Raw genomic sequence first — 12296 nt, forward strand, 5'->3', positions numbered from 1 at the left:
TCCGTTTTCCTCCTCCCTTAAAGTAAAGAGAAATGGATATTCATGACTCATTCAGGAGAATCTAATCATGGTGGGGGATTACATGTCAATACTCTGGAATATGAGGCTTGGGGAGAATAAGCAGTGAAGGTCTGTGAGTCGGTGTAGCGGCGCGGCTTATGGATGGAGTAGTAGTACCTTGAGGTTGAGGTCTGTAGCTGCCACGCTCATCTCTGCTCCTCGAATTCTTGGATATATATGGATTTCTTTTGATATTTGCCCAGTTTTTGCATAAACGAAATTCTGAACCTTTGGGTTTTCTGCCTCTTTTTTACAAAAAGATTGCTTCTCCTCTCGCTCCAAAATTGGCAGTTATTTTTAGAGCTCTTTTTCGTAAGGGTTCTTTTCCGGTATGCTGGCGTACTGCAAATGTTACCCCTATTCCAAAGGGATCTTCATCCTCCATTCACCCCGGTGACTATAGACCCATTTCCATAACCCCGGTGTTATCTAAGATTTTTGAGCGCCTGCTGGCCAAGCGTCTCAATCGTTTTTTAGATATTAATAATTTGTTGCCATCTAGTCAGTTTGGTTTTAGAAAAGGTCTCATGCCTTCTGATGCTCTCGTTTGCATAACGCACGACATGCAAGCTGCTCTTGATGCTGGTCATGAATCTAGAGTAATTTCACTTGATTTTAGTTCTGCATTTGATCGTGTTAATCATAGAGCCCTTTTATCGAAAGTTAGATCTATTGGTATTGGTGGCCGCGTCCATCAAGTTCTGTCAGAGTTCCTAACGAGTCGAAGGCAGCGTGTGACTGTTGATGGCTGCCTTAGTTCTTTTAGTCCAGTTGTATCCGGTGTTCCGCAGGAAGTGTTCTGGGACCTCTTCTTTTTATTATTTATACATCTGACATGTGGTGTGGGATTGAATCTAATATGGTTGCTTATGCTGATGACACCACTATATATGCGACAATTCCTTCCCACAGGATAGGCAGAGAGTCGCTAATGTACTCACTCAAGATGTTTCAAGGATTCTGTCATGGTGTGATCGGTGGGGTATGAAACTGAACCCGAGTAAATCCCATAGTATGGTTATTAGCAGATCAAGGACACCTTTCCCAGTTCACCCTGATATTGTTGTCAACGAAGTACCTATTCCTAATTGTTCGTCTCTGAAGTTACTCGGAGTCACCCTTGATCCCAAACTTACTTTTGAGTTGCACTTGCGTTCACTTGCATCATCAGTCTCATGTAAAGTTGGTTTGTTACGCAAATGTAGGCGGATATATTCCTCTGATGATATTGTAAGAAATTGCTTTTACTCTTTCATACTGCCTCATTTTGAATATTGTCACTCTGTGTGGATCTCTGCAGCAGAGTCTCACTTAAAGCTTTTAGATAGAGCATTCAACCAGATTAAATTTCTTCTTCCTAATCTTGAGATTAATCTTCGGCATCGTCGTTTGGTTGGATCATTGTCCTATTTCTTCAAAATCATGTCTAATTCCAACCACCCGTTGCATTGTCATTTGCCTGCCCTTCACTACCAGCACGTGCTACAAGACAATCCTTGATCATGAATGACCGTTCCTTGTCTGTGAATCGATGTAATACTTCACAATTTTCCCGGTGTTTTATCCCAGTATCTGCTAGACTCTGGAATACAATTCCCAACGAGATTGTTAATTCTAGTAACATTGAAGCATTTAAAAAACGTGTGAATACCTTTCTTCTCTCTGAACTCACTACCTCTTAGATCTCTACCAATCTTCCTATTCTGTTGTTCATTCCTGTTACTTCCTTTCACTTATCGGTGAGGTGCCGCCCACTGGGCCTTTGGGTTTATGCAGTTATGCTTTCCAGTGGGTCGCCTTCATTGACCTCATAATAATAATAATAATAATTTCAAGTACACTCCGGAGCTTAATCACACCCATTGTGTTGATTATACACGGTTGACATTCCTCTATGTCAAAATACCAATTGTCTTCATTTCCTGATCCGAGCGTAAACTCTGCTTCTGTTTTTACAATACTTATTCCATTCTTTTCTCGCCACTCAAGTAGTTGTTCATTGTAATGTTTAGTTTTAGCCTGAATTTCTTGATGCTCTGGAACTGGCACCACTTGACACACAATTTTTTTTATTTCACTATTTTTTTTCTATGAAGTCACTGATTAAGGATCCTAAATGATCTAGAATTACTTCAGGGGGTAACTTATCCAAGATATGTAATCCTCCAAGAAGGACACATTCGGACGGAAGAGTATGTAATTTTTCATTCAAGCAGCTTCTTAATAAGTCTATATTTGCACGTGTTACAGTCTTCACAACACAATTGTCGTTCAGGTCGGAGAGAAGAACTCGTGGTGTGTTAGTGTCCCCCAAGAGAAGACACTTGGAGGGTATTGTAGCATGTGAAGTTGTATCCTGTCGTCTGTTGTTTCTAATGTTCTCTTGTTCTAAATCACTGATACGCTGTTGGAGGAGCTGAATTAACGAGTAAGCTGTTTTTACCTGTGCATTTAACAGCTCTACTTCCTTGTCATTTGTTACAAGCTTAGACATGAGTGTTTCTATATCTTTAGCCATATCTCGTAGCTGAGTCCTTCCCCAATCGTTGCGTTCGTCTTGGCTGCTACAAGGCGGGGATGACTGTGCGTCGTGTATAGAGAGCTGCGGTGTGTCGTCTGCTGCAGAGGGTTGTTGCGTATTGTTTGCTGTGGGTGTTTGAGATAGGAGGAAGTCATGAGATGTGTCAGTTGGTTGTGCATTTTCGCTGTGAGGAAGTTGTGCTTTATTACCGGGCATCAGCTGTGTTTCCCGAGTGGATATGTCCTCAGTTGCTACGGCCGCAGGTATAGGTCATTGTGGAGAGGCTGCTGCACGTCTATCACGGGCTGTGTGTCGTGTAGGGTTTGGATGGATGGCTGCGTTTTACTTATGATCATTTCTATGAGCTGATCCTTGTTGACCCACACTTTTGTTATTCCCAATTCCCGGCATCGCTTCTGGAGATCAGTCTTATTGAAATTCTTGTCCAGATATTCTCTTGTTGGAAACTGTGGCGATGATTGTTGGTTGTGCTGTTCATGCCTCATTTGTATTATTTGCCTTGTTTCTTGATATGTATGGCAGTCTGGTGACATGTTTGTGTCTTTAGTCACTTGTATTGCGTTTGTAGGCAGGTGGTAAACAAAGTAGTGTGCTTTGCAATGCTTAACTGAATCGATAGTTAAGTTTGTACTGCGGTTCAAGAGGGGGGTGTCTTAGGAAAAAGGCTATAGATATTGAACCTTAAGATACGTCAAGTCCAAAAAATCCCTGTCTTCATCTATAGCTCTTCTCCATGTATGCACACTTACGCGCCTGTATGTATCACTAGTAACGTCTTGGGACCTGTAATTCCACAGGTATTTGGAGGAAATACCAGGAGCACCGCCCCCAGGTGTTGTTTTTGTGTTACAGAGAGAGAGAGAGAGAGAGAGAGAGAGAGAGAGAGAGAGAGAGAGAGAGAGAGAGAGAGAGAGAGAGAGAGAGAGAGAGAGAGAGAGAGAGAGAGAGAGAGAGAGAGAGAGAGAGAGAGAGAGAGAGAGAGAGAGAGAGAGAGAGAGAGAGAGAGAGAGAGAGAGAGAGAGAGAGAGAGAGAGAGAGAGAGAGAGAGAGAGAGAGAGAGAGAGAGAGAGAAACCTTAACTTACTCAAACAAAACCATTACGATAATTATACGTACACACCAAACAAAAAGATAGCAGAAAACAAGATAAATAAATGCACCAAACATTTTTCCATCACTTGCTACCATTACTCATTATTACGATCATTTTTACCACACGTCCAACCCTTCAGGAAATTAACAGATATCGCGGGGACGCCACGGAACGCCTGACTTCCGATCTTTCAAAAATTTCCGATTGGGGCAAAGAAAATCTAGTAGTTTTCAATGCCTCAAAAACTCAATTCCTCCATCTATCAACTCGACACAACCTTCCAGACAACTATCCTCTTCTTCAATGACACTCAACTGTCTTCCTCTTCCACAATGAATATCCTCGGTCTGTCCTTTGCCCATAATCTTAACTGGAAACTTCACATCTCATCTCTTGCTAAAACAGCTTCTATGAAGTTAGGTGTTCTGAGGCGTCTCCGCCAGTTTTTCTCGCCCCTCCAACTGCTTACTCTGTATAAGGGCCTTATCCGTCCCTGTATGGAGTACTCTTCGCATGTTTGGGGGAGTTCCAGTCACACAGCTTTGCTTGATAGGGTGGAATCGAAAACTCTTCGTCTCATCAACTCCCCTCCTCTGACTAACTGTCTTCAGTCTCTTTCTCACCGCCGAAATGTTGCATCCCTTTCTATATTTTATCGCTATTTTCATGGTAACTGTTCTACTGAACTTACTAACTGCATGCCTCCCCTCCTCCTGCGGCCACGCTGCACAAGGCTTTCTTCTTCCTCTCATCCCTATTCTGTCCAACTCTCTAATGCAAGAGTTAACCAGTACGCTCAATCATTCATCCCTTTCACTGGTAAACTCTGGAACTCCCTCCCTGCATCTGTATTTCCAAATTCCTACAACTTGTCTTCTTTTAAGAGGGAGGTATCGAGGCATTTGCTCCCCTAATTCTGGCTGACGGTTTTGGCACTTTTTCTACTCTTTGGAGAGACAGCGCTCAAGTGGGCTTTTTTTCTAACTTTCTTTTTTTTGCCCTTGGCTGGCCCTCTTCCTAAAAAAAAAAAAAAAAAAACACCAAACAATGAAGACCCGAACAAAACCCATGACCAATTAATATATAACCTCCACGGCTTCCTTTCCCCAACAGGTAATGGGATATGGAGGTCACACCTGCCCATACCTGCCCTCACCTGTCCATACCTGTCCTAACCTGTCTTTACCTGTCCACACTTTTCCACCTCTGGCGACACCTGTTCATACTTTTCCTCACCTGTCCTAACCTTACCTCACCTGTACATACCTGTCCTCTTTATATATGTCTATACTTGTCCACACCTTACTTGTCTTATCCACACCTGTCTTCACCTCACCTGTCCTCGTGGCGCATTTATTGACACACAGACAGACAGACACACACACACACACACACACACACACACACACACACACACACACACACACACACACACACACACACACACACACACACACACACACACACACACACACACACACACACACACACACACACACACACACACACACACAGATTATATTTATAGACCACAAAATGCAGAAATTTCACTATAATTTTGAACAATTGGGTTATGGTCCATATTAAAACTAAGGAAAATGTGATCATGATAGTAATTAACTCAAACACACACACACACACACACACACACACACACACACACACACACACACACACACACACACACACACACACACACACACACACACACACACACACACACACACACACACACACACACACACACACACACACACACACACACACACACACACACACACACACACACACACATTACTGGAAAATCAGACCAATAACAGGTAAACGATAAAGAACAGTGGCGAACCAGTGAGCCAATGAGAAAAGGACACATACACACATACATACATAAAAAATAACATAAACAAAGGAATTATGACTTATGGTAAGAAAGAGTAACAAGAGAAGTAAAACTCTGAATAAGAAAGTAAAAGTGAAAATAGCATAGAGGAATTATGTCTAGGGTAAGAAAAACAAAATGAAAATAACGTAAACAAAGGAATTATAGCTAAAGGTGAGAAAAAAGACAACGAAAGTAAAAATATTAATGAAAAAAAGTGAAAATGAAAATAGCATAGATGAATTATGACTAAAGGTAAGAAAAAGAACAATAAAGATAGAAACATTATTAACTCCTTTAGTACTGGGACGCATTTTTATTTTGAGTTTCGGGTGTGATTAGACGATTTTATTAACATTAGGAAGGATCAATGGATCTCATAACATTAATGGCCAGAGTCTTCACTATTTTAATCCCCACGTAAGTTCCTGAAGCTGTATAAAATCACCAAATTGTAAGCAGAATGAATATGGAAACATGTCCTGTACTGGAGTGTTCAAAATTAAAAAGAAAAAAAAAACATGAATAATGATTGGGGCAACAAAACTAAAAACAAAGTAGATACATGAAAAAAATAATAGGCAGCAAAAATTAATGAAAAACAAATAAGAAGGAAGAGAAGACGCCAATAACGAAAGAGAATATCCGTAAGTACGAGAAGAAGAAGTAAGAGGAAACAAACAGACAAAGACAAAGAAGTGGGCATGTGAAGTGAAAATAACATAAATAATAGTAAAAATAAATAAATAGCAAATGAGAACTATCAGAAGATTCTAAAACAGTAAAAGAGAATACGCATAATAAAAAAGAGACCAAAAGGTAGAGAAGAAAAAAAGAAAGCCTCAAAATAATGTAAATAACAGAAGAAAATAAGTAGATAGCAAATAAGACTCAAGGAGGATATTTTAACGTGTACTGTATGATTGGGAGAGAGAGAGAGAGAGAGAGAGAGAGAGAGAGAGAGAGAGAGAGAGAGAGAGAGAGAGAGAGAGAGAGAGAGAGAGAATAATTACAGTAAAAATGATACATAACTAAGCAATAGGAATGAGATTAACAAAGAGAACATCCAATCCAAATTTGGAGAAGAGGTAAGAACTAACAACAAGAGTAATAGACATAAAAAAAGTGAAAATAAAAATAAGTAAGAGAAAAAAGTAAATAAATAGCAAATAATACTGACATCTCTCTCTCTCTCTCTCTCTCTCTCTCTCTCTCTCTCTCTCTCTCATTTTTCCTCACCGCTAACCTTGTCAAGAATACTCTGCGTGACGTCACCCTTGATGTCCCTGCCCACCCACACCCCGCCTCCACAAACCCCTGCCCTCCCTCGCCCACCGCCCCCGTTGCGCCCTGGGATGGGGAGGAGGGGAGATGAAGGTGAAAGGGGAGAGTAGGATGGAGAGTGGGGGTGATGGTTGGGGGGTGGGAGGGAGTGTAGGGATGAAGGTGGAGGTGAGGGGAAGGGAGGTGATAGTGGGGAGGATGGGAGGGAGTATGGGATGATGATGATGGGTGAGGATGGGAGGGAGTGTGGGGATGATGATAAGGGCGGGGTGGGAGGGAGATGGGGAGGTGGAGGGAGGAAGGTATGGTGGGGATCATGGTTGGGGGTAGGAGTAGGAGGGCGTGTGGGGATGATGGTGGAGGGAAGGAAGAGGAGGGAGGGACAACTTGATTGTAAATTGATGGAAAGGAAGATATAATTAGCAACTTTACACGTTTTTCTTTTCAAGTGAGGAAATTATACCGAGTAGTGTATGAGAGAGAGAGAGAGAGAGAGAGAGAGAGAGAGAGAGAGAGAGAGAGAGAGAGAGAGAGAGAGAGAGAGAGAGAGAGAGAGAGAGAGGAGAGGACCAGTTCTTTTTTAGCTGGAGCCTACAGGAAAGAGTCATTAGCTTCGTGTTAGCTCTGTTGTGTTTATTGAAGCTCAAGCCACTCTCTAATATGTGAGTGGAACGTTAAGTAGACGATAATCACATGGGCTGAGTCGCCAAATTAGTTTCTTGAGTTAGTATGGTTAGGTTAGGTTAGATTAACCCCTTCAGTACCATGACGCGTTTCCATATTCATTCTGCTTACTGTCTGATGATCCTATACATCTTCCCAAACTCATGTGGGGATTAGAACAATGAGTCTAGCCATTATTCTAAGTTAAATTAGGTTAGGTTTGGCAAGGTTAGGTTAAATTATTCAAAGAAAAGTTAGGTTAGGTAAAGGTTAAGTTAGATTGGGTTAGGTTAAGTAAAGTTGGATTAAATAAAGGTAAGGTTAGGTTAGGTTTAATAAGAGACAGGTTAGGTTAGGTAAGGTTAATTAAGAAAAATAACAGGTTAGGTTAGATTGAGTTAGGTTAAGTAGGGTTGGGTTAAATAAAGGTAAGGTTAGGTTAGGTCTAATAAGAGATAGGTTAGGTTAGGTTAGGTGAAGTTGCGTTAATTAGGTTACCGTTCAAATCCTGCCTGTCGAGAAATGCGTCCTATGTGATATGTTGTTGTAGTTTTTTTTATTTATTCTCTTTTTATTTCCATGAGCTAAGTGTAAGAAACAAACTTCTTAAAGAACAACCCGCTAATTGCTGCCCTCTCTTCAAGGCAGAGGGCAGAGGACTTTATAAAGTCTTGTGGCAAAGTAGCTCTTACACGGAGTCACTTTTTCAAGGAGCTCCAGTCAAGGGCATGGAACACAGGCGCCGCAAGTGTTTAATGTAACACCAACACCACAATTGGAATCAAGTTATCATTAAATCTTATTATAGAAAGTTTTTGGGAGTTTTCTTTACCCTTTTCTACAAAATTATGCAGAGAGAGAGAGAGAGAGAGAGAGAGAGAGAGAGAGAGAGAGAGAGAGAGAGAGAGAGAGAGGTGGGTGGTGGTTGGGTGGTGTAGGCCTAAAAAGGTCAGGCGATCTCTAATCCTTTTAATTGCCATAGTACTGGGAGAGATTTGGCAACGCTGTAGCCGGGAAGTCCCCTTTTTCCGATGTAGTGTAGAATCGTGCTCAATAAATATTGAGTTTGGCCCGTGACTTTACTTCACTGCTTAATTTTGGCCCACTGTGAATTTGAGTTTGACACCCCTGCACTAAACCATCTCTTCTCCCATATTTTTATTTAATGAGGCTTTACGTATTGCGGTTATGGAATGGTTATATAAATGTGTTATCATCAACAAGCCCTTGAAAACCTCATCAACATCCATTAAACATCCTTGTCATTCTTTAATCAACTGTACTACATCTTATTTTAATAGTAAGCTAGCTTGCAGTCATGAAAATTATCTTGAAAATCAAATCTTTCTTTTCTCATTCTCCATTCTATTATTTCAAGAGACTGGATACTGCAGTTTAATGGTTAAGTAGTTCGTAATCATGAAAATTTTCTTTCAGACCCAATCAGCATTCACTAATACTTTGTTTCCTCCATGATTTCATTTCAGCATTCACCAATACTTTCTTACCCATGATTTCTTTCCAGGCTATATATTGTACTCACATTTCAAAAGCCACTGCAACTGATCTCTTTCACAGGGTCTATTTTAAGCGTGTGTATATTGTATTGCAACAAATTTCACTTTATTTTAATCTAAAACTTTTCATAATCTATTCTTTCCAAGGCCAAGACAAAAACAGCAAACATCTGAGCCACCATTATGTTTCCACCACCTACAAGAAGGAAGAATGGCAAGAAGCAATGTGAAGCTAAAACCATTGAGCAACTTGTAATAAATAGTTGTACTCATGACAGACTGGTAATGAGACACCGTACGTGGTTACAGGTATAAATAAGCACTACGCTAACTTGCATTGAACTACTAGTATCACTATTTAGTACTTTATAACACTACATCAACCTCCATTACTTGTACTGTCACTCTCACAGATTTAGGGCTTTATCAATTCCTCTCCTCAGACTGACGGTCTTCAGCCTCTTTCTCATCGTCCCAATGTTGCATCTCTTGCTATATTCTACCGCTATTTTCACCCCAACTGCTCTTCAGATCTTGCTAACTGCATGCTTCCCTTCCTCCCGCGGCCTCGTCGTCACTCCTATTCTAGTACTCTCTCATTCATACCTTTCTCTGGTAAACTCTGGAACTCCTTACCTGTTTCTGTATTTCCATCTTCCTATAACTTGAACTCATTCATTTAAGATATTTATTCAATTTTTTGGCTGACTTTCTCAAACCTTGTTTTGGACCTGTCATCTCAGTGGGTTTTTTTGTTTGATGGTTTTTGTTGCCCTTGGCCAGTTTTCTCCTCTTACAAAAGATATCACTTATTAAACTCAACTCCCATATATAAACTGTCTCCTGAACACTCATACTACTTGTGCCTCCCTTAGAAAGTGTTCATGCGTCTCACCCCTTGGCAAACCTTTCCCAAGCCAGTGCAGGGGAAACAAACCAAGTCCTTTTAATTTCAAGCTGTCCAATAGATCACTCATAAAAACAACCCACTCACATACAAACAGTAAGATCATTATTAAACACTCAAATCATTACACCACCTTTGAAAATGAAACACTTCCACCCAAACAAGTTGAGAATGGTGGAAATTTTAATGTTAAATATCGCGAAGGTCTTTCCTCCAGTGTTTTGCTTCCATTCACCCCTTCACAAATACTACTGTTCAGTGTTCACTTCCCACACTTAACCATCCTAGTGAGACATCGGCTTTCTTTTTAGTTTAATGTCTTTGTTCTATATCAGCAAAGGTTTCATCATCTTCCACACGTTGACAGATGCATGAAAGGAGTGCACACTTCATAACAAGTTTTCACTACACACAGTTTAACAGTTTAAAATTAATGAGTATTCGTCTATCAGTCTCCGTTTCCCTACAAATCTAGCTGTCTTGCCTCTTTTAATCGATAATAGAGCTTCTTTTTATGTAAGAAGAGCGCAGGCAAGGGCAACAAAAATTACACTTAAAAAAGGTGCCAACTGAAGTATCAGGGCGATGCGAAGACAAAAGGGTCAGCCAAAGCCATAGGATAAGAGTCTTGAAACCTTCCTCTTGGTAGTGTTCACGTTACAGGAAGGGACAAATATAGAAGCAGGCAGGGATTCCAGCGTTTACCACAGAAAGAGATGAATGATTGGGAATACTGGTTAGCTCTTGCATTAGAAGGGGGACAGGATGGGGCTGAGGGAATAAAGCAGTGCAGCAGAAAGGATTTTTTCTTATTTTCATTTTTGTATTTATTTTCTCTATATTATTTTATTTTTCCTTTATTTATTTATTTGTGTGTGTGTCTGTGTGATTCTAGTGATAGATTCAACAAGGATTAACCAACACCCATAATAAAAAAATAAAATACACACACCGGAAAATACTATTAAATGAAGACAAGAACCTTTTAAAACTCCTGATTTAAGAGCAAAAGCGTTTAAGAATATTAATCTAACAAATTGCCTGTACTCAGCTAGCTCTTACAATTAATTCACCGCAACGTTGCACCTTCAGACCTCTCCTATACTCCCTACATCCGTGACTTGCCTCTCTACTCAGGACAAAACAAACCTTCTCGCTACCTCACTGAATACTCCCTACTGAGCTACACTTCCGAGCTTGTCCACCTTAGTATTAGTAATGTTAGATGGTTGATGCTTGCACTGACACTTCACACATTATCCACACACACACACACACACACACACACACACACACACACACACACACACACACACACACACACACACACATACACACATTCATTCATTGAAAGAGAGAGAGAGAGAGAGAGAGAGAGAGAGAGAGAGAGAGAGAGAGAGAGAGAGAGAGATCCTGTCGCAGTTGTGAGAGCTGTCATTCAGGAACGTCTCGACAGCCACCACTATGTCAGCCTTGTTCTTGAGAGCTGCGTGGGTCAACTCGCCGACATTGGTTCTGAATCCACGTACATTTGACGACAGGATTCTGAGGCTACTGGGTGTCATGGTTGTCCTACATATTTCTAGTAGGACAACCATGACACCCAGTAGCCTCAGAATCCTGTCGTCAAATGTACGTGGATTCAGAACCAATGTCGGCGAGTTGACCCACGCAGCTCTCAAGAACAAGGCTGACATAGTGGTGGCCGTCGAGACGTTCCTGAATGACAGCTGCGTCACAACATGCGACAAGATACCTGGCTATACTCACTGGGTGCGTAGGGACAGAACAGCCGGGCAAGGCGGTGGTATAGCTTTGTGCCACCGTGAAGGTCTACAGCTGCAGCTATTGCCCGTCACAGTTCCTGAGGAGATGGAGATGCTACTCTTCCGCCTTCTCCTCGCTGACAGGACTGCTGTGCTGCTCTGCCCTCTGTACCGCCCCCAATGGCAACAAGGCGCCCCACTCTCCTTCCTCACGGACCAACTGGACACAATCATGGCCACCCACAGCTGTCAGAATACCATTATTGTGGGGGATTTAAACCAGCACCTGGTGAACCGAGCCTACACAGAGCTCATAACGGTCCACGGGCTCACTAACCACGTGACTTTCTCCACGCACGCGCGTGGTGCCTCTCTCGATCCTGTCCTGACCGATCTGCCGGCAGACTCTGTGCAGTGCTACCAACTTGACAAGGTTGGTAGCTCTGACCACAATGCGGTCCTCTGTGAAGTTGGTCTTAACCCAGCATGTGAGGAAGGAAGCCAGCGCACCATCTGGCTATGGGAGAAGGCTAACTGGCGGGGGCTCAGGGCAGAGTTAGCCTCCACCAACTGGGAATCCACGTT

At 41.7% G+C, this 12296-nt stretch overlaps 1 protein-coding gene across 1 annotated transcript in view; it reads left to right on the forward strand.

Moving 5' to 3' along the window:
* The first annotated feature begins 10530 nt into the window (after window positions 1-10530).
* LOC123500446 overlaps window positions 10531-12296 on the forward strand; it is a 2454-nt gene continuing 688 nt past the window's right edge. The window contains exons 1-3 of the mRNA XM_045249163.1: window positions 10531-10546; window positions 11038-11160; window positions 11402-12296. The exon at window positions 11402-12296 is cut by the window's right edge and continues 688 nt beyond it. Coding sequence (XP_045105098.1) covers window positions 10531-10546; window positions 11038-11160; window positions 11402-12296 — 1034 coding nt within the window. The remainder of the gene's footprint in view (window positions 10547-11037; window positions 11161-11401) is intronic.

This window comes from Portunus trituberculatus, unplaced genomic scaffold (assembly GCF_017591435.1).
Source record: "Portunus trituberculatus isolate SZX2019 unplaced genomic scaffold, ASM1759143v1 PGA_scaffold_272__1_contigs__length_80511, whole genome shotgun sequence".
Lineage (NCBI taxonomy): Eukaryota > Metazoa > Arthropoda > Malacostraca > Decapoda > Portunidae > Portunus > Portunus trituberculatus.